Source organism: Cariama cristata, unplaced genomic scaffold (assembly GCF_000690535.1).
Source record: "Cariama cristata isolate BGI_N322 unplaced genomic scaffold, ASM69053v1 scaffold31074, whole genome shotgun sequence".
NCBI classification, from domain to species: Eukaryota; Metazoa; Chordata; class Aves; order Cariamiformes; family Cariamidae; genus Cariama; species Cariama cristata.
The window spans coordinates 17,806-40,992 of record NW_009611817.1 but is presented as its reverse complement, the minus strand read 5'-3'; the positions used below and the strand labels follow the sequence as shown (position 1 = coordinate 40,992).

General features: G+C 45.0%; 1 protein-coding gene across 1 annotated transcript in view; it reads right to left on the bottom strand.

The window, feature by feature from the left end:
• NFATC2 (nuclear factor of activated T-cells, cytoplasmic, calcineurin-dependent 2) overlaps window positions 1-23,187 on the bottom strand; it is a gene marked incomplete at its 3' end in the record, with an annotated part of 51,225 nt that overhangs the window by 17,934 nt on the left and 10,104 nt on the right. The window contains exons 4-6 of the mRNA XM_009698391.1: window positions 12,938-13,140; window positions 10,714-10,886; window positions 235-375 (exon numbers count right to left, since the gene is read on the bottom strand). Of these exons, the coding sequence (XP_009696693.1) occupies window positions 235-375; window positions 10,714-10,886; window positions 12,938-13,140 (517 nt within the window). The remainder of the gene's footprint in view (window positions 1-234; window positions 376-10,713; window positions 10,887-12,937; window positions 13,141-23,187) is intronic.

The window sequence follows — 23,187 nt, the reverse complement described above, 5'->3', positions numbered from 1 at the left end:
GATCCCAGTGTCTGCGTTCTTGTGAACAAATAACACAACAATTTACTCCCAAGTCTAATTTTACTCAGATGGTTAAGTCAAGTATTTTTGGTTTTACTTACATGAACTTGAATGAGATTACTCACTCGAGTAGAGTTACTCATGAGCACAAATCTTAGGATGAGACCGTGAAACCCAACAGCACTACGAATTTGCCTTATCCCATCAGGGAAAGTTAGAAAAAAACTGCCTTACCTGATGTTTTTTCTGTGAACACCACCTTGGACTCTGCTGTGAAATTTTGTCCAGTCAGGATCATCTGTTGTCCTCCATAAACAAGGCAGCTATCAATATCTTGTCTTTCAACCATTGGAAGTTCATGAGCAGACCTTTGGGCTGTGGACAAATTGCAGACATGAATGAAACCAACTGTTTTACCAGGACTTTCCAAATCTTCCCAGAACTATCCACAGATCGATCTTGTCATCGTTACCATCCGTTGACTGCCAAAGCAGCTTCTCCAGGGTGCTAAATTTAGGTTTGAGAGGGAAAAATAAACTTACTCAAGGCATTTTATTTGGAAACATTCAGGAGCTGGCTGCAGCATTTCAGCTGTGCTGGCCTTACTCCTTGTCCTTGAGAAAGGACAGCTTGGATGAATGAGCTGGAACTTGCCCATGTCTGTTTCCAAATAAATGGCCAAATTTTCAAGTGCAGGCACACTACAGCCTTGGAGCCCAAAAATTCCACCTGCAGAGAGGATTCCACTGAATAATACTGAATTCCTTCAGAAAAAAAATAAAAATAAACTTCTACAAAAGTCCACTGCCTTCTCACAGAACAGGGACTACGCTGGGCCTGGAACAGCATGTTTGCCAACAAAAGCACTGTCTCCTTGTGCAGGCACCGAGCCTTGCGCACACAAGAGGGGCAATCACAAAGCTGCGTTTGTGAGCAAGAAGGGTCAACACCAGGACTGCTGCTGCCTGGGCTTTTGGCAAATATGTTTTGCATAGGTCTGAATGTCCAAGGAGCAGGGCCCTCTGTTGCAGACTGAGTTTGATTATGAAAGGCAAGGAAAGAAAAGGTAGGGTGGAATCCAGATGGGTATGTATGTGATCAAGTATTTCTAAGGTCTTTACTGTTATTGGCCACAAACTTGGAGCATGACTTTGGCAAGTTATTCTCTCTTTCCCCACCCAGAAATCCAGGATAGCACCACCATCTCTCTACCTACTTTCCTCTCATCCCGTTAAAACAACCATTTGCATGGTCAGAAAAGTTTTGGAGAATCCCAGTCACCATCCCTGCAAGCCCATTCCAACTGTTTCCTAACAAGCGGCAGGAGCTGAAGGAAGTGAAGATGCGAGAATTGTTCCCTACAATGCAAACAGCTGGAAAATATCATGAGCTTCCCTGTGACCAGACCAGGTGGGCAGCAGTTTGGGTCTGGTGAACTGCGAGTTCATGACCTGCACTCAAACTCCTCCAGATTCATCCACCCCAACTGGAAAGGCCTCTAGAGGATGCCGCTCATCTATTTAACAGCTGCCTTGGCTGGATTTTAACTTTCTCTGACAAAGTGCATGCTCCCAAGAGACCCTGAGCATTTGTGTCTTCCCTTTACTGAACACCATTGGCTGCTGAGCCAAAAATAAGGAGATGTTATCCTATATGTTGAGCGCTGGCCCTCCACTCGCACACAGGCAAGGCTGTGCTTTCTGTGACCTGGTCCCAGCACCATTTTACTGCTGTGCTACCTTCAGAAAGCCGAAAACCCAACAGCTCTTGACTGCGGTGAGAACTGTACAAATTCTCTCACCACATGAAGAAAATCTGAGAATATTTGGTGGGAAAACACAAGCATTAAACCTTTCAGACAGGTGTCTGTAGAAGTGGGGGGTAACTTTTCTAGCAAGGACAAGCTCAGCTGAACGCTTTCTGCCAGTCATGACACAGAGTTTTTGCTCTTGTTAAAAATACAGCTAATTCAATATTTGTACCTTTCTTGTGCCGTTTGAGAGGCATTTTTAAAACTCTATTTAAAACAACCTTATGACTCATTGTTCCCTTCAAGTATAGAACAACAGCTGGGCTAAGACACTGCCAATTAAGAATATATATTCAGACAATTTTCACAGAAGCTGCTAATTTCTTTCACATGGCTGTATGATTAATTCCTTTCCCTAAATACTCAAATTTTTGATGAGTTCATAATTGGATTTATCACAAAGACAGATTTGTAACCTCAAAGGCTTAAGAGTAAATAGCAATCATCAAAAACATGTCTACAATAGTCAAGAGAAAATATATTTAAGCTTTGTCCTGGACACCGTTTATTCCTATTCAATCCCCAAATTTCACTTCCAAAGCATCCCAAATCATCAAAATTCCAGATTAACCTACTTTTCCTTCAGACTTCAGTGTGTTAATAGAGATCTTCGTACCTGACATCCCACAGATCAGTGGTTCTCAAGGCTTTTTTGGGACGAGGAAGGACAAATTTTAGCCTGGAAATAACCGTCTGACTCATCTTAATTACATTTGGATCTCGGCAAGTTGGAAATCGCTGCTGAAGACCAAGCCTCTGTCCAACTTCCATAGAGCACAGTGTTTGTGTACGCTGCGACCTACCAGGGAGCTGGGGAGGACAGCTGGTTCACCAGGAATATGCATTCTGGCTCTTAGGAAATGCCAAAAACCCTTCTGCCATCCTCAGCTGAGCTGGGGCGGCCTCAGCAGCGCTGCCTGGAAGCCTGTGATGGGCAGAGGTGTTCTGTGGGTACCCCAACGCAGCTCTGTGCTGCCATGGCCCCACGGCCAGCAGCAGCCAGGCTGATGCAGAGCTATGTTCTGGCACAGCTACAGCACAAGCAGGCTACAGGCATCTCCAAAACTGCTTTTGCTCTGACCCAGATTTGGTCATGACTGTAGGTGTACAAAACCCAATGTGTGCTTCTATGCGCTGCAGATCAATACCATTTGGAAGTCTTTCAGTTCAGTTTCCCAATGTAGATACCGTGCTAAAGGGAAAGGCAGAGGAATACAGGTATCTACTGAGTGCCGAATACTCTGCCTCTTCTTCTCCTCCCAGTAGGTAATTTGCAAACCCTTTTCTAAAGAAACTCACTATTCATTTTCCAAGATCTTTTTTTTCACTCAGGCCTATAAGAAGGTTTCACCCCATACTCCATTTCCACCAGTAAGGAGGCTCAAGGTTCAGTGTGGAGCTGCCTCAATAGGATTACTTTTTTTTCCTCTGCAAGAAATATTAATTGCCAATAAATCCCCTTCCTCTAAGGCTCATGATAGGTGGACTGCATGCAATAATTTCACACTATTCCTTCTCTTCCCCCAGGGGTTGGCACTTCATAAACTGACCTACAGCTACTGGAGTTTATGAGCTTTGAATAAACAAAACGCTGTTGATTTAACCAGTTGGGGTGTTTACTTTCAATAGCAACAGTTACTGACATAAGGCAGCAAAGCAAATGCTATAGAAATACTCACACTTGGCCTGAAGCAGTGTGTCAACCTATTAACAGGGGACATTATTTTTCTATTTTATTTGACTGTCTGCAAATCAAGATGTCATGGATACATGGTGCCAAGAAATACAATGCACGCAGTGACACAAGAGAGAAAGGGAGCTGCTGTCTGGGAGCGCTGCACCACCTCCAGCGAGCCTCAGCCTGGGAGGGAAGCAGCCCCTGCACTGCCGCCCCTGCCTGCACCCCCTGGCAGGCCCGCGGCTGCCCACAGCCCACCCAGGCTCATGTCCACCCGCTGCAGGGGCACAGGGCGCTTGTCAGGGGCTCAGCCTTTATCCCCTTCACTATGCCAGCAGGTGGAGGAAAGGTTAAGATGGCTTAAACCCCTGGCCTGACAGGCTGAATGCTTCACATGGGATGCACAAGCCTGGAGGCTGACCGTAAGGAAGCGTGCAAACGCACGGTGAAAGTGTTTCTTGCTTCCCCACCTGCCCGCAGCATCCATAACTATTCCTTTTCCAGCAGAGAGGCTATTTGGTTTCCAGGGAAAAAAAGGGATATATTGAGACAACTGACTACCTGGATAAGTCTGTTGCGGCTCCAGATCTCCCCCAGGAAAGCATTGCCCATTGCTGCTAGCAGGTTCCAAGTGACAACCTCAGTTGTATTCCCTAACAGGCTCCTTAGGTAATCCCAGCTCCACCTGAGAGCCCCTTTCCCTCCACACCGCCCAGCTCACCCCACCAGCACTCCTCCTGCATGCATCTCCTGGGACGAGCAGTTCTAGCCTGGCCTGAGCATCGTGTTTCCTTCCACCGGCTTGGAGGGCTTCCAAGCGCTGCCTTGTCTTGCCCAAAAGCTGACTCGTTTTATGAGGCGTCTTAGCTGAAGCTAAATGTCTCTCAGCCTCCGGAGAGGAACTGTCTCAGCAATCTCTCTCCCTACATGTGCAATAAGAACAAGGGCTGGATCGGGTAATGTAGGCAAGCAAAAACACTAATGTGATCTGCCTCTCGGGAGGAACAGGCTTGTGAACTCTGCACAGAGCAGTGGGGGTCTGAACGACACTTCCAGAGCAGAGATCCGCTACAGCCTCTGCGTATCAGCACACTGTCTCAGTGCTGCTTTCTGCAGAGTGGCTGGAGGCCTCCATGCAAACTTCTGTGTAAAAAGAGGCCAAAGAATAGCTGCTAGCGTGAAATCTGCTCCACAACGTCTGACACCTGCAACACTGGATCCAGAGCTTAGGTTTACCTGTTGTCCCCATAGCTGACCAGAGCTCAGGAGAGATCTTATCCTGGGTGATCACAAGGAGTAGGATTGAGGCTCACCTGCAGCGTAGTGAGGACAAAGCTAGTGTTACCTCTCATTACCTCTAACTGCCATCACAAGCCAAGTAAACAAAAAAATGTGGCTACTTAAAAGAGGTGGGATCACAGCCTGCACCCCCAGTGCAGTAGTCTCCCCAGGCCAAATGTCCAGGTCCCCCTTTGGAACCCCCTGTCCTTACCCTGCCCAGGGCAGCCCCAGCTCACCCCAGCTTGCTGGAAGCCTTCAAGCCATGACTCACCACTCCTGACATGTCTTTCCAAACCCCCAAAGGTTCTTGGCTCCAGCCACTGATATCTGTCGGATTTGAGAAGAGCAGATAGAGCTGGTTGTCTGATGCTAAAAAAAAAATCCCGAACCCTAGAAGCAACAGCAGAGGCGTAATTTGTTGTGGGATTAATTCTTCCATCTCAGTGCAAACCTTAATGAGCCAAAGGAAATATTTCATTTCTCCTGTCACACTGTGTTTATTTACTATGAGCTGCCTGTCCGTGGTAGGATTGATAGGAGCAGAGCTCCTGTGCCCAGTGCTTATTCAACGCATTAATGTCCTGAGAGACTTTGGTCCCATCCATCACACGCTGAAGCACCCTGAGCTCTCTGGTAGGAGAAGAGGCAAAGGTTGGCAAGCTGCAGTATGGCAGCCAGGAGAGGACCAAGGGCAGGAGACATCTCTAGCAGGCAGGTAGACATCTGTAAGGCACCTTAGAGAGCAGCAATCTTCTAATCGGAGGGATGGGATGATTTACCTCCTGGGAGGAGTATGAGGCAGTGAAAAGCTTAAATGAGAATCAAGGAAATAAAGCAAATTTTCACCCTTGTGATTAGATGGGAAACCTTGAAAATGTGATCTAAACGCTATGAAAAGAAGAACCTGGTATGAATGACAACAGTTTCCACTTTGTTGCCAGCAAGATTTAATCAGCAGTTTGTGCAGAGCCATCCAAGAAAAAAGCACCAAAAATAGAGGGCTTTTCTCCACATAATTTATTTAATGATGTCCTTGCGAAGGAGGAGTGACAAGCACTGATGGCAGCAGTGTCAGATAAGTATGATACTTTCTATGAACTGCAGCCAGCTCACCAAACCAGCCTGTGATTAATGACAGGAAAACCATGGCCTCGGTTCACTTCTCTGTCGATCATCTCTGCGGGTATGCACAGCATTTCCCTTTAATCCCTTGTGGAGGAGATCTGCTGAGTTTAAATCATGCTCAGAAATCCACGTTCTGCGTAATACGCTGGGGTGCTTCCTTTTACCAACAGCGGTATTGCAAAGACAAAAAGTAAACCAGAGTTTATCCTCGTAGCAAGGCTTGCAGCCTGAAAAAAGGGCAGGCATTTTCCTTCTGACTCAGACTCTCCAGACTGAAATATTTTGGTTGCACATTAAAAGTGGTAAACGTTGTCAGAATTAGTTTTTAAATTCTGTGCTTTAAGAGAGAGAAAAATTTCACTTTAGAAAAAGCACCAGTTTTTGTGTCAGCTGTATTTATGGCGAACTGCGTGACTGTCTTAAGTTGAAATGAAAGGGGCAAAAAATTTCCTTTAATTCAGCTGGAAACCATGCTACTCATCATAATCATGGTTATGGTTAAACTTGCAAATGGGTATCTCCCAAGTGCAAAGAGACCACTCACTTATGCTTTTTTATCTAAATAAACTAGGGCTCCTTCTTGCCTGCCATTGTATTCCAACCAGCACAACTCCCAGCCGAGGAAAAGCACTCGCTGGTTTGCCAAGACAACATTCTTTTACATGACTAGCTCTTTCCTCCGTAGTTATTAATGTGTCACATATCACAGGCTCAGATTGTCTAATATTATGGGAAAATCTACTAGAAGGAGAGAAAAATAAAGGAAACTTCCAGGGAAATTGATTAAAGGGAAATAAGATATTTGACCCGATTTAGTGGAACAAAATACAGTCAATAATAGAAACTATTTAAATTCCTCAGATGGACACACAGTTCTGTAGCAATAAGTTTTGTTTGTTTTGTTTTTTTACCACCTCGGAATATCTATTATAAGAACAAGATTTTAGACTCCTCTCCTGCCAAGTGCAATTCTTTGCATTTTAAGGGATTCATGAGCACAGCAAACATGGATTATATTATATCAGCAAACATGGATTATATGAAATGAGAACTGTGACACACCTTGGGAAGGTTTAACCAGGATCCATTAGAATAAAAACTGTGACACAGTGTGGATGATGCTCCTAAGCCTTACACTCACATCTCACACTTGCATAAAGCAGTTTTTTGTTGCTGACAGCATGGAGTAAACCAAGCTGCCTTACAGGTGCTTGTGTGGCTACTCTGAACTCCCTTCTCTGCTCCACGGATGCTTCAGCCAAGGAGTAGAAACACAACTCCAGAGATCAACCACGCACCAAGGAATGAGTTTCAGCTCATAGCGAAAAGTAAATTAAAGCAAATGAATAGAACTAATGTTACAGAAATTGTCTTAATGGTTTGAAAATAATGATCAGGTCTGCAAACAGCAAATCCCTCCATGGACGATTCGCCAAGTGGTTTATTGCGATTAGGGCTGTATTTGAAGGGACAAGTTAACTCAGCAACCCTTCACGCCTGCTGTTTCACCACCTTCTGTGATAGCAGCTCTGTGATAGCCTTGCCTGGCCCAGCAAGAGCTCACCTACATGAGCTGGCTTATGCCTATGCCTGCACAAGCGGGGACGGACATTCGGGCTCACACAACTGCAGTACGACTAACAGCACCCAGGTGCGCAGGTAGGGAGCCAGGCCAAGCAGCATGCTGCTGCATTGACCGATCGGCTATGGATCCCGGGGACATCTCATGGAGCATCTGTGGGGCTTGCTGCCATTTCTCAGGGTGGAGTAACACCCAGGAGAAGGGGTTTTTCTCACCTTTCCAGCACCACACCTAGAAGACAGTGGCTTTTTATCCCTAACTAACTGATGGCCTGTTGCTACAATTATCAGAGGGCTTTCAAACGCCTTTTCCTCCTTAGTGGCTTCAGAACGAATCCACAGGCAACTGGAGAAAAAAGCTGCAAGCTGCTGAATGCATAGGCTTGTCTGGATATGAGGTCCATTTTAAGGCACAACTGATCATTTAACAACATATCACCTCCTTGGTCCTCCCACACAGCCGCCTGGGGAGGAACTTGCTCCGGATGATGCTTTGAACTTGTGAAATCCCCTCCTAAAACCTGTCAAGTGCTGAATGTGACACAGATGAGGTGGAACCAAATCGCCCAGTGAAAAGCAGATACTTCACAGTTCTTGCTTCATTGCAGCTAATGATCTGCTGACACCGGTGGGAGTTTTCAGCTGGGATTGGCTTCTGCTGAGGAGAGCACTCAGATATTCTGTTGGTAGCAACACTGCTCTCGAGGGAACCCCACTGGTAGGGAAATGGCCAGTTATCTTAAAGCTGCTACTTACTAAGGCTTTCCTAGCGGGATATTATGAACAGCTACCAGACAGCAGAGATCTTACGGGACAGTCCCTGAGGATAAGAGTTCCCAGGTGGCCATGTCAAAAAAAATGAAAAGCAAACAAAGGGGAAAAAAAAGAGAATCCCAGCAGTGCACGAAGGTGGGAGGTGGGACACAAGAAGAAAATGTCACGGAGCCCCAGCATGCCCCTTCTTGGCAAGGCACCTGAGCTTACCTGAGACTGTGAGCTCTGCAACATGTGCAGATTGTCTGGGAGAAATGGAGATTATCATCTCTAGTGTGATTTAGCCTGCATTACTAATGCTGGCTGAACCAGCTAATGTTTTTTAACCATCTTTCCAGAACTGGGCTGAGATCCGGAAGTGCCACTGAAATGCAAAAACGTTGCTAAACATGCAACATAGGTACTAACTGGCAGAGGCTTATTACTCCGGGTCACTTTATACTCTGCTTTCATGAGTTCAGAAAAGCACAGTCCTTAACATATCTCTCCAAATTGCCAGTATATCCATTATTCCAAAAATAAAACTTTTTTTTTTTCTTGGGGATCAAATACATTTTTTTCTTGTAGAAGTTTTGCTGTCTGCTATGCAGCCAACATTTTCATATTTTAATTATGAAAAAATATAAAAATAAGCCACTTACACTGGTATCTCCACTCTTGGCTTTTCTATGTCCTTAAGACTCATCAGAGCAGACACATCTCAGAATAAATGCCTAGACATCTTAAACAAACCATTGCAAATAGCAGTCATTGCACAGGCAAATTAGTTGCGCGCATACAATTCATCAAAATGTGATCTTATTCTGTAAACCGTGACTGCATTTCTGCTTGAATGCTCTTTGGTGATGGGCACAAATACAATGTGCAATAGTGGAAGGGTCTTAGAAATGCCTGGCTAACTCATATTTGCTTTTCCTGTAGGAGAATTTGAACAAGTGAGGTGTGATCTGCGAGGCTCCTTGCATGACCCGAGGACCAGCCACCCTCTGGCTCTGGGCTTGCACTGTTTTTCTGTACAGTGGATGTACGAGTTACACCTGGAGTTTCTGCACCCAAGTAGCTCCCCATTGCAGGCAGGAATGGGCTGTTTCCACTCAGAAAAGAAACTGAGGGAGAAGCCAGGTGATCCTTTGCCACAATTCCCTTCCCATCCACAGAAGCTTCAGTTTGCTGAACGTTTCCTTTAGCAAATGGGCCTTTGTTTCAGCAGGGACACGTTTGAGGTGGAGGCCACTATTGTTTTAGCCATCTGGTCCCATAAAGGATAGTGACTGTTTCCTATGGAGAAAGGTGGTGGCTACTCCCACTGTTCTCCCTGCCCCATCATGGTGCCTGGAGACTTCACTCAGCTGCTAAAATGCTCTGATAGTTGGTATCTTCTCATAAACATTGCCAAGAGATCATACATCTCCATCATCCTCTCCTTAACCTTGCCTTATTTATTCCTTTCTATCATTTTTTAAAAAGCTGACATCAATAATTCACTAGCCACAATTTCTCTTGATTTCCCATCCAAAACTTGCTCCTCTCTTATTCAAGCAGTTGTTATTTGAGTAAAGCCTGCATCTCAATAAATAAAATTCACACATGAGAAACTCTTCAGTGATTTTCTTCACATGACTTACAGCAAGACAGGTTCTGCTAAAGAGGTGAGTCATTCAGCAAAGGGAGAGGAAAACTGTTCATTATGTCTTTGTGAAATCCCCAAACCGCTGAAAAGGCACCATTTACCAACAAAAAGCATCACAGGATGCACATGAACCAGCAAAGTGGGTGGAGCCCTTCCAGAAATGACTGCGACGGGGAGAGGGGGGGCACCTCATCGGACACCTCTCTTTCTCAGGATCCAGTATGTTAAAATGAGTGGGAGGTACAGGTTTCTCAGCTTACATGCTTACAGCATTTGCCCCTCAGAAATCAAAACTGCAAGTCTTCTTCTGTCCCTCAGGGGAATACCAGAACAACCCGGGCTTCCCCTGCTTCAGCTGCAGCCTCCTGAGCTGTACACCCCTTAGCACTGACATCTAGAAAAAACAATAACCAGGACGCACCTGAGCCTCAAAATCAAACCTGTTTCTCCATTTCAGTTGTGTTCCTGCCACAGCTTAGATCAGAGGACTGCAGTCACTCCTTCAGCAAGCAAGACTGGCCACAGTGCTAGGATCCAGCACAGGTTTGAATTCAAAACCTTCAACCACCTGCCAGCTTGTGGATAACATGTTCTGGTTGTGCCTCCACTCAAAATAAAATCACACCCAGGAAGGCAGGCAGCTTGCATGCTCATGCACAAACACAGGGAGAATGTATAGATGCCCCTATACGCACACCAGGAAGAGCAGAGCACCTTGCGTTTGCCTCTCTGAGCTCATTGGGTTTTTTCCCCTCAGTGCTAGCCTGGAGCAGAGGGACAAGACGATTGTTGTCGCAAGAGACAGAGAAGGAACAAATCTCGGCAGACACTTACAGCATTCGATGGGGTTTGATGCTGCTTGCAGAGAAATGATCCTGCCGTTGGACTCGGGGATGTGCACACGGAAGACAAGCCGGACGCGGGTGTTCTTCCTGCCGATGTCCGTCTCTCCCTTGCGCAGCTCGATGTCTGCGTTCCTCAGCTTCAAAATCCCCGCACAGTCAATGCTGCCAAACACACGCGCTGTTTAGCTTAACATTTCTGCTCTCACACAGCTTGGCAATAGGTGACAGTCAAGAGGATTAAGCAGTTTTGCTTCAATCTCCAAGTTAAGAGCAGCTCCAAATACTTGTTTTGCTTAGGATCTAGATACTGCCATTTCAGCAGTTACAGGGGAAGAAGTCCCAGACACACAGCAAGTGAGGGATGCTGTTGGACCCCTCCCCAAAGAGTGTGGGCCCAGTGGCTCAGCGTGTCCCAGGCATGTCCCACCCGAGGGCTAGGGGTGGCCTTTACTCTGGCAACAGCAGAAGCCACTCTCCAAACATTATAACCCCAAGACTTATTTCCCTCCTGTGCTAAGAACGAGAGCGCACATGGCAGAGCCCACCCCAGCACACCGGGGCAGGGAGAGTGAATCAGAACAAGGAGCACAGGCTGCAGCAGGCAATAAGCTGAGCCTGTGCCGTAGCCCTCTGTGAGCTAGAGAGCATTAAAGCCTCCACCGCCAGCTCTCCAAACAGCTCAGTGCCGAGACCGCACGGCAGCTATTGCCTGCACGTGGGCAAATTAGTTCAGCTCCATGGGGAATCACAGCAGTTGAATCAGCTAATTGCATGCACCATCCAGGCACGTTTTCCCCACAGTTTGTAATGCAAGCATTGAATAAAACTCCAAAGCAGGCACCAAACTGCTCCCTCCTCCTTTCGCACAAGGTAGCTGCTACTGGTAGAACTGGGCTCTCCAGCCCTGGACCAGGTAACCATGTCATCCTCCAGAGCCCTGGGATGTTGTTCCCAGCCAAGGCAATAGCCTGGAAGAGCAGAAAATGGTTCTCTGCTCCCACTCACTGTGTCCCTGCACAAAGGGAGGATGTGGGGAGCAGGATGGGGCTGAGCAGCAATGAAAGGATTAGGATTGCTTAAACCAGCATTGCAACTTAATATTGGTGTAAGTGCAGGTTAACTTCTTAAGAGTCCAGTGTCATCTAGCAAACATGCCTGTCTGCATTAAGAGAATGTGCCAATTAATATTTGCAGGATCTGAGATCTTCAGCTCAGCAATAGTCCTCAGAGGGTGCAGTGAGCACTGTTATTAAACAGGCACTGCCAACCCATTTTGATATCAGTTTTAAAGACACACCATTTTTCTTCTTTACATATGAATTAAAATCACATTTTGGGAGGCATAAACCCCAAGCTGTTTCCTACAGCCACACTATTCCTTGCCATTGCATGTGTGCAGGGGTTTATTACTCCACGGTTACTTGTTAGGAATGAGGTATATTTTCTGAAAAAAAAGATATATAAAGAAAGAATGTGGATTTTGCAATGAAGTAGGGGGGCTTAAAAACATAGCTGCTCTGCCAATTTTGTCAGTATCCTCTGAAGGATGGAGATACAGCTCTTCCCTCTGCAGAGCAATCACTCTCATGCTGCCTGGCACACATTCAAGACAAGTTTCAGACTGGTGCCCACTTCATCCCTCTGCCTCCATAAAACTGGAAGGAGTAATACAGAAAAGATGTGCCTGTACTTGCTTCTCTGTTAACCTATTACAACAAGAGAGTGCAATTTCATGGCCAGAGCACTTGGCTGAGTTCAGAAGAGATGTTTTCTATTCCATTAAATGTTGTAAAATGAATCGTACACCTTTCCTCCACTGTCTACTGCTCCTTGCTTCTCATTGTGTCCCTGCAGCATAAGGTCTTGAGATTCAAGTCTTGTTTTCCTTAGTGCCCTATAAACCCATTCTGACTATGAAGATGACAGATGATTACAATATAGTCACTGCGGCAATTGGGGTAAAGAGCAAAAATGCCTGCACAGTCAGCTGATGAAAGGTAACTCTTTAAGCAGCTTTAACCCAGGTGCTTGTAACTGCTCCTCATGCTTTTGTAAAAAGGGTCTTACACCCATATATCATCCCGATGCTTTGGAAAGGGGAGTCCCTTCAGAGCAGCCATCACTACTCACTTAAGTGACCCCTTTCCAAAGAGAAGGAACTTCCTGCCAATTTGATCCTCTTCAACTTTCCTAATAAAAAGAAATATGCTTACGTTGCTTTCATGTTGTTTTTGGGTTCCAATGGGATCTCTAAAACTTTGGTGTTGCCAATGATTTTTTCATAGCTGGTGGTGGTGACAGTTTTTCCTGTAATGCGATGGACTTGATAGAAAGCATGAGGTTTAAGTATCCGTTCGTCTGCTGTCCCAATGAAGATCTGAAGACCCAAGGGTTTGTTCTCCATGTAACCGTGAAGCTGGCAAGACATTAAAAATCTGTTATCACACACAGGGCTTGCAACGCCTTCATGTCAGGAAATCAAATAGATCTACAGACAAACATACAGATATGGAGATATATAAAGACATAAAGATATGTGTGGTGCAGACCCTTTTCTACTTTCAGAGACAGACATCCTCTTAAGAGTATTTGCTGGAGTCCGTGATATATATGGAAGGCAGCTAATGGAAAACACGTAATTAATGGTTATAATACTAAATATATCAAGAATAAAAAAAACTATTTGACAAGCAGAAATTTCAGACAAGCTCTCCATTACCAGAAATTTGTTGCTTGTCTCCAGAATAGATTGACAAATCCCCTCAAAAGATACATTTCTGAGTACACTTGTTTAATTTGCAGTGACTGATTCCTAAATGAGGTTCAAAAGAATTTTTTTCTCTGTGGGGTGGATAAAGTTGCAAAGCTGCGTTGACTCCCCACACCTGCTGCCTTTTTGTAAGGACAGAAGAAAGCCTCTTCCTTGCATTTGTATGTGTCGTATACACGTGGTATTCCCATATGCACCTTCTCCAGACCTTATCAAAGCTAATGGAAGATGCCCATTGACATAGGGGGCTTTAAATAGTCCCTATGTGATGTCCAACGTGCAAACCCTAGTTTCTGTCCAGCCTAACATTCAGTAAAACAATTTTGCCTCAGCTCAGCTTGTGACTCCTACTTCAACTGCAGTCAAATTAATAAGGTTTTTCCCCCCTAAATAGGAAGTACCTAGTGAATGTGTCTGCGATTTTGAGAACTGAAATGTTAAACGATGTATAAACATTTCAGAAACCAATGATCCCTGCCACATCCCTTTTTCTCGCCTTGGCACGTGCAGTCTTGCCCCAGCTCACATCCATTTCAAACCCAGCTGGAAGGACTGTCCTTTCCAGCCTCTTGATTTGCTCAAGTCACCCTGAGCTCCACAACTCTCCAGCTTCCTCTGTCTCCCTCATACCAGACATAAGCTGCCTGCCTTCATCTTCAAAGGTCTGCTCTTCTCTTTGCCCTCTCACCTCTCATTTTCTACAGTTATCAACACCTATGCCCAGACTTCCCAAATCCAGCCTCAAATACCAGCATCAACTTCTTAAACACTCATAGCGTGGCATTATCTGCCCATCACCCTCTTTCCCCTGGGGAGGATGTTCCCTTTTAATATCTACATCTCTACCCTACAAATCTCCCTGTCTGCAGAATTCTTAAATAATCTTGAAAGGAAATACGTTCTGGTTCTCCTGAAATCACTTATGTGGACCGATGTTGATTCACTACTCTTTGAAACTCATCCTTCCTCCAGTTGTTGGTTCACCTTTGGCCATTCCTCTTGCATTGCATTAAAATACTATCTGTACAGGTAGCAATGGCATTTTTGGTCTATGACTGTACAGCACAAGGAGGTCTTAGTTGACCTTAGAGACTGGGGTCTCTAGGGTTCAAGGGCATAAACAGACTCTTCTGTACTAAATAACATTTTTATAAACAGTATTTGCTGCAAGAGAAGCAAGAAAGCCAGAATGCCTCCATAGGCCAGGAGATGGGGAAATTTCTCCTTCTTTATTAACATTCAAAATTACAAATCAAACCATTCTAAATTTCTCACATAACCAAAAATGAAAACCAGACATTTATCTACCGCATAGTCAGTGATCTAGCTGAAAGGGAACTTTATGGTCTGAGACATGCTAAATTTGTTTTCAATTATTCTGTCCACATACAAAACCTTGATGAAGCCATACAAAGCAAATAGTACTGGAAGATCAGAGAAAAGGAAGATTAAGCTAATGGTATTCATGGCCAAACCATTTCTTTTTTCTTTTTTCTTTTCACCAGTCAGCAGGAGGTATCTTTGCATAGAAGGATTAATTCCCCCCTGGAAGGGGAACATATGCAGCATCAATGCAATCCTGGCAACCTTCCTTCAGTATGGCAAATGTAAAGCGACACTCACTCTTCTGAGCTATCATTACTCATCTAGCACATATTTGCAAGGCATACAAAGACAGGGTCTATGCCCCAGAGATCTTACAACCCAAGGGCCCAAATTTGCAGCCTCCACTCACATGAATAGCTCCATTGAAGTCAACAGATCATAAGTATGGGTTGTGCAAGAAAGAATTACAGAATCCAGCCCAGCCGCAGCTCAGACACCTATGATAACTCACACGCACAAGCGCTGCGGGAGACTGTGAGGAGGGAAAATAGGGTACGAGGCTTTGTGCAAACATGTCAGTTGGCTCTGGGAGTGAGGTGGAAGAGTAGTGGAGCTGGACTCCAAGCACAAGCGTTGGTACCGGAGAAGCAGCGTTGCCAAGAACATGATAAATACGATGGCAGCCATGGGGAGATTTAGAAGTGTATAGAAGATCAAAGGCAACAGAGGTCAAAATGATAGATCTGCTGGGAACAGGCATGAATGTAGGAATCACCCCTGGTTTATCCATGGAGGTCCATCAAGCCCGGGTCCTCTGGGAGTCATACTGAAACCCATCCTAAGTATGGTACTTTCAAAATCCAAGATTTCCTGGCCTTCAATGAAAAGCCATTGTATGACCGAAAGCCATCTTGCCTTTACAAGAGGAGAGGGAAAAGAGAAGAGTAGTTTTTAAGTACTGAGCATGTTTATTGTCAGGCCTGACAGAGTAATTCTTTGTGGATCCAGCTAAGATGACGAGAGGATTCTTTGGACTGCAGTGGTTATTACAATGACAGCAAAGCAGCTTTCACTCTACCCTCTGTCCTGGCAAAACAAAATCCCAGAGTTATAGGTGGGAGACTGGAATGGAGGAAAATAGATTATAAATTACAAAAGAAAATCTGCCCCCAGTGAGCAGAGTCAGTAGCAGCTGTAACAGAACTGGCTACGTACACAGTTTTTAACACTGGCCACCTTTAAAAGTAATTTTAAGTGGTGTTTGCTCATGTAGAGAATGAGTTCCCAAGGCAAAACTATTCATGGTCTTCTAATAATATGTATGTCTGTGGGTGTGTGTCTCTATAAACGTATACATACTTAAAGAAAACAGGAGTTGATTGCCTGTTCATATGGTAATATTTGTATCACCTGCTGGACAAGGTGGTATAAAACACATAGTAAAAGGCCTTCTGGTCTTCCACAGAACCAGATTTTAAATACATTTAATACATTTTTTGATCAGTGGAAAAAAGTAACAGAATTATTTGGTAATTTATGGCATTATGGCAATGCTTTGGGATGATGTCACTGTACAATCAAAATAGCATCATAAAATGCAAATACAAAGAGAAAAATATATGTAAGAGAGTCAAGTATCTCTGTTTAAAAGGGTGTGTCCTTATCTTGAGCTAATTGATTATGTTTTTAAAGGATAATATAAGTGACCATTTACCATAAGCATTTCCATCTACCTTTCACTTGCTAAGAACACATCAGGAAGACTTAAGAACAAAAAATGAAGATGGACAGCCCACAGAAATGCTCCAGGAACATTAAAATCAAAGTTTTACATCCAGCTCTGTCACCAGTTTACTGCATAGCTTCAGTCATCGTATAACCTCTCTGTTTATCTGTAACAAGGGAACGGTGATGCTAACCCTGCTTTGCAGGGACAGAAATGAGTCAATATTTTGTGCTGCATTTTTTTAATAGAAAAATTCACTGTGAGCTAGAATAAAAGAACACATTAAAGCTATGTTTCAGATATATGTCTCCTCTCAAGACTGAACTACGAGAGACTGTTACTCTCAATAAACACTCACCTCCACTGCGCTAGGCAGCTGCTTTAGTATTTAACCGTAATGCCGATTTTTTCTTTGGCAGAGCAAAGGAGGAGTAAAAGTGACCCTTAGAGAACCCCACAGAGAAGTGAAGACTTAAAACATTTTTTTAAATAATAACTTTGAAATTCATTTTTTCCTCCCTTAGCAGCAACCAAGCTGCTCTAAAGTCTCAGTTTTTCAGTCCTACTCTTCGGCTCATCTCACGGGAAGGGAGACAGGAGCTCGCCCTGCGGCTGCCCGAGAGGAGGGTGCAAAGCCCTGCAACGGCAGTTTCAGCAGAAAGAACAGAGGACCAGCCCCGCGCCAAGGTGTTCCTTTACTCTCTTTCACTCTTCTTTCCGTGAAGAAAACGAAATCATCTGGATTTCGGTTTCAAGAGAGTGAGAATCGATAAAGATTTATGAATACCGAACTCTGGAAGGAAATATTTTTGTGTATTATAAGGTGACCTATTCACAATAAAACTCCCCCAAACTGTATACAGATCGAGCTGGAAAAAACCCAACTCCTTTGAGTCACATTTGCCACAAGGGGAAAGAGAAGCCAGACATGATGTGTACCTTTCCATACTCTATTTTGGGATTTTAAGATCCTATTTCTTTCAGTTGAAAGATTTTTCTTAAACTTTGCTTTTGCATAACTCTTATAATATTAACATAGCCAGACATGGGCTGGTCTGTGACCTGAGGAAATGCAAAGCACTTTGGCAGATAAACAAATAACATCATTCAGAAAACAAGGAGACTTTTCTTGTTTGGTTTGCTGCTATGATTGGGTTTCTAAACAAAATGGAAACGCGTGGCATGATTAAAATCATCAGCTCACCTCTGCATAAATAAAATTCACTCATTCTGCACTCCATCTGCGCATCGATACAAGTCAAATTTGAGAGAGGGGAGTATTTAAGTGTCATTTTCAGAAAGGCATGTATGTAATTCTGCATGCAAAAAACAAGCAGATGTGCCTTTAGCTGCTGTATATTGGCAGCCCACTTACCCGCCTGAACACAATTCCTGTGACGGTACCAGCAACCACAGCCATCGAGACCACACATTAGGCGTAAGAAATAACACTTTTTTTTTCTGCACTATTTCAAAACTCAGGTCTTCTTACAAACTGAGATCCCAGCTCCAAATACACAAGCACTTCAAGCCGGAGTTTAAAATTCACATCTAAATCAGTCCCTACCCCATGTTCAGATGAACCAAACCCTGCATCCACACAGTTGGCATTGCTTCTGGATGTGGGGATTTAAAAACACAGGTTCACCTTTGGTGCGCTGCATAAACAGCAAATCTCTTTGCACATATGAAGCCTGCAACACTGCTTAGTTATGCTGTCTGGTAACCAAGTGATAAATTGACAGCAGAGTCAGAAAGAAAGGCAAATTCCTTAAAGGTTCTGTAGGTGGTCACCTATAGATAAAACACATGCATATACACGGGGAATTTAGTGAAACCTTCGAAATTTAGATCTTTGAATCTCGGATACATTTGCTTGAGTTTAAATATTATTATATTTTATATACAATTACATTATTAGCAAGAGGAAGGAGGATTCACAGGAGTTAAGTAAAGATTTTTACTCTTAAATGGGGAAGCCAGGGCAGAGAGGTGCAGTGATTTGCCAGGTCCCGCAGGGGACGAGCAGCCAAAGTGCAGTGAGGAACCCGAGGTCCCTGTCCCCCCGCACTCTGCCTTGCTGCAAGGGTTGCCAACCTCATCCTGCAAATTGCACAGACATGCAGTAACACTGCTCACCAGCCGCAGCACCTCGGCTTCCACTAGTATTGCAAGCTTCCGCCTTTGCCTTTTCAATTGACAGGTTTCAGCGCCAACTTTTCTTGGGCATTTCCAGTTTGGGTGTTGCACATCTGAAAGTCTGCACACAAACAGCAACGGGCTTTGCAAGACAAAGGCAGGAGCATCTGCAAATCTTACGGGCACCTTTGAAGAGCCCCAGCGAGAACCTGTGTGATACAGACACCGACTGCCTTAGAGAGCAGAAGGGAGTAATTTGTTTCCCATTCATCCCAACAGAGCTTTGCTTGTCAGGAATGTAGGTCTTTCTCCCCTGGGAGGTATAAAGCTGCATCTTTAAAGCTGATTGCACACATCTTCCTGTCTAGACAACGTAAGCTACTGCCAGAAGGAAAGTACAAAACCGGGGAATGAATTCACTAGTTTTGATGATTTTATTTGCTTGAAAGTAATCAGCTCTCTTGCTTGTTTCAGCTCACTGTACTACGAGGCGTAGTCCATTAACTGCTGCATTATTACTTGCTATCTCCCCGTAGAAGTCACTCCAGCTTCCCCCGAACGGGGTGTGCATGTGTGTGGTCAGCTTTGAGAACAGCACCGGGGTGATTCAGAAAGACCATCCCCGGCCAGTAGTGAAAAGTGGGAAAACAGAGCTCGACTAGTAACATTTAATTAGAAGCAAATACAAAGCCGCGTGAGAAATCGCTTCCTCCTACTGCTTCCCTTTTCCTGCTGTACACAAGAAGATAAGAAAGCACTGAAAGGCTCGCCAGGAGCAGCATGCGGTTGCGGCACTGGCTGCCCTAGGAAGCAGCCCCAGCTCGCCCAACGCCCACCTTCCTCTAGAAACAGCGAAAGGCCGCAGAGTTAAACCCATGTCTCAAAGCTTTTGACACCACAAACTATTCCTCTGCTCAGACTCCTCATCAGCCCCGAAGCTGTTTTCCGTGCCAGCAAGCATCTTCAGACACTCTGCAGCAGATGAGAGGAAGATGTGCTTGTCGGAATAGCCCCAGCTTGGCACACCATTTCTGTCGTGCCTATTCAGCTCCCTCCCTGGTAGTAGCAACTTTGCGTCCTGGATTTGATCATTAATTCTCATCGTTAATACCCTTTGACTGCAACAATTTCAAGGATTTTTTGGGGAGGTTTTTACTCAACAATACTCCTACCAAGATGGAAAATTTCACTGTATTGTCTCAGGGAGAGTGGCATATCAATAGCTGTCAGTAATGAAAATAAAGACCTCATCCAGACATCGTATCATGTAGCAGCTTGCCTGCCTGCTTCAGTTAGAGCTGACATTGAGCAACAAAGTTGAACTTTGTCACATGTTTCTGTTCAATTTAATGTACTTGGGACATAGCAAAAGAACGCAAACCAGAGGGAAATCTCTGCCTTGGTTCTTCTTGCTCCTTACCGAAGCGGTCTAAAAAGGCCTCTGAAGACAATCCTTTGAACATCCGATTCTGCTAAATGATGAGTTTTTATTAAACTCAATTTTAAGTGTTTTTTATTTTGGTGACAATTTTGTCAACATTCCAAGGACTGAATCTCATTTGCTCTGCTGCTCCTTACAGTAAATGACAATCAGAGTCCCAGTGTCTAACTGGGATTTCTGCTTTCACATGGGGTTAACATACAGGTCTGGGACAGAGATGACAGCTCTTGGGAGGAAGCAGTTGGGGGGTTTTTGTTCCTGACTGTCCTGACACTGACCTTACATGGCAATGTAAGCAAGCCGTTTCCTCTCTGTGCCTCAGTTTCCCTACCCCTATGAAGAGCTGACCCTGTTTTCAAGATGTGTTGACTGTGTGGGCTGAAAGTTTAAAAGAGGCAGCACTATGCATCTGACTACTGCACATGTACAGATACGGGGATTTGGAGGTCAGATTTTCATAGCTGGGTGAAAATATTCATTTTTTCCTACTAAGAAAGTAAGCCGTGTAATTAAAGAGCTTCCATGCACATTCATGACAGAAGATTTAAACTTCCCCTAGCACAACAAAACTCTCTCTGCCACAAGTAAATCAGAGGGTACAAATTTGCTGATTCGGACAAAATCGCCCTGGGGGAGTTTCTCGGCACAGGGCTCTGCCACCAGTTAGCGAAGTCATTCCCTTGCCAGCTGTGGGAAGCACTGTGGGAACCGGCCTCAGCCCAGCTGGAGCAGAATGGAGGGTGGTGAGCAGAGGTGCTTTCTTATCACCTAACCTTGCAGCTTCCTCTGCCGCAGCCAGTGCTTCCTTCTCGGCAGACAGGCGAGGCAGCGATGCTTCAGGTGCAGCCCCAGGAGCATCACACTGTGCAACCGAGATGTGGCACAAAGCTTGAGAGCAACCATGCTGGCAAGGGGCCAGATGGGACAGCGGTAGCACCAAGAGCATCTTGGAGTTACTCAGTCCAGCCCAAGGCGATTGATTTGACTGCACTGAACCAAATCCCCAGAGCTGAGCCCTCTGCCAGGGCTTAGTGCCAGGCCTCCTGCGAGGCAGGTTTGGGGTTCAGGAACCATACCATGGCCTTCACTCAGGCACTGGCTATTTGACTGAATGTCACCCAGATTTTGGAAAGGATCTTGGCCAAAAAGAATTTTGGGGGAAAATAAAAAAAAAAAAGAAAGGAAAAAAAAAAAAAAAAAAGAAGAAAAAAAAGCCAGCCCCAGGAACCTCTCTCCTCCCCAATTTCTTTCTCATGCTGAAACTCACAACATGAGGAACGCTCCAAGAGAGAATAACTCAGGTCTGCTGGAAGCATCAGGGTTTCAACAGTTATTTCAGAATGAAATAGAGACCCTAGAAAATTTTCACTGAGCAGCAGCAGCAGGCAGGAGGAGTCCAGTCCCTTTCCCCCCAAACAGCCATTAGCCCGGCAAGCACACGCTCCCATCGGACGTCGGAAACCCAGGTGCAAGTCCTCGCTTGGTGCGAGGCACTTCCAGTTCAATAGACATTGGTCTTGAGAGAGGAAGGGAGGCACTGTAGGCTTAGCTGGACGGTCAGGATGGTGAACAGGGAGATCAGATGTGAGTTTACAGGACGCTATCCACCCTGCATGAACTTCTCCTGCAGATATTCAAGTGTGCCCTGAATGGGATGAGTTATGTCAGCATTGCTGCTGTGCTGGAAGTGTCCACATTCATGGCAAACAGTCATAAATTCAAACTTTGGTTTACTGCGCACTGACTTGCTCATGTACAGCCCTGCAGTGAGAGCATACATGAAGGAGTAGCCTAAATCTTGCATCTGCCTAATCCAGGCATATTTCTAATCCAAGGAATAACCAAAGCCACCTGCACAGCACAGACATCATCCTCAAATCAGTTGGTATACTGTCCTTCCCCTCACCTCTGCCAAAATTACTTTCCATCAAAAGCATTGTATTCTGAACTGGGCTCAAAAGCTTCAGTGAGCTTTTCCTTCACCTCTAACTCAAAGCAGGTTGGCAATGGGAAAATCCCACTGCTCCCTCAAGGTACGTGGTTCACTGATCATCTGTCCTGCCCCTCTGCATGCCAACTGCACCACGGAGCAATCCTGCCTGTCCTCCTGAGCTGCACTCGCTCACCTGTAACATCTGGGTGACAGCATCCCTTTCACACAGGGGGATACAGGCCCAGTTTCAAGACTTTAAGCAACAGAGGATGCAACTTATCTCCAGTTAAATTCTCCCAGTAGCTAATTATCCAGCAGTTCTCTTGTATTAGTTAGAGAAAGCATACTGGTCAGCTCTTCCTCTAATCTTGGTTTATTAGATATCATATTTGATATTCCCTGTTTTTCAGTCCAGTCTTGCATCTAAACAAAAGCAAATTTCAGGCTCATCTATTTTTTGCTAAACTACTATTGATTTATCCAGCAATTTTATTTCCTCAGTGGTTTCACTGAGCTTTCAGGTAGATAGATCTCAAGGTACAGCCATGCTGTCAGTACACTAGCAGTAGAGCATGAGGGGTACTGACCTACCCTTACATTTGATGGGATATCAGTTTTGAAGAGGATTTCCTAGATGTACCTAAAATCTGCATTTTCAGCCTTGCGCATCTATCCCTGCATTAGCACATGTAACAACAGTAAATATATCCACCACCCAACAGCTCAAAGCTCAAGAGGCACCTACAATCATCACAGTTGTGCAAACAAGCCTGGTAGTCCTGCAGCTAAATCAGGCATGAAACGTGCAGTCAGTTTGTCAAACGCTTTTCTCAAGTTGGGGGCAGAAATCCCTGCAAGAGCCAAAAGCTGCCGAGAGCCTGCACGAGGCTCCCACTCGCTAGAAAAGGGAAGCGAAGGCCAGGAGAATGGTACAAAGATGTTGCACAGCACGACGCAGTTCTGCTGCACGAGTCCAACACAGCCTGCCCATGGAAGGGCAAACACGGAGGGCTTCGTCCTGGACCTTGGACTTGCCCTTTGCTCAACAGGGGGAGTTGGGAAGATGGGCAGAAAAGGACAAACTCAACTCCTCTGACAGGCCCTCAACAGTAAATCTTCCTGGACAGG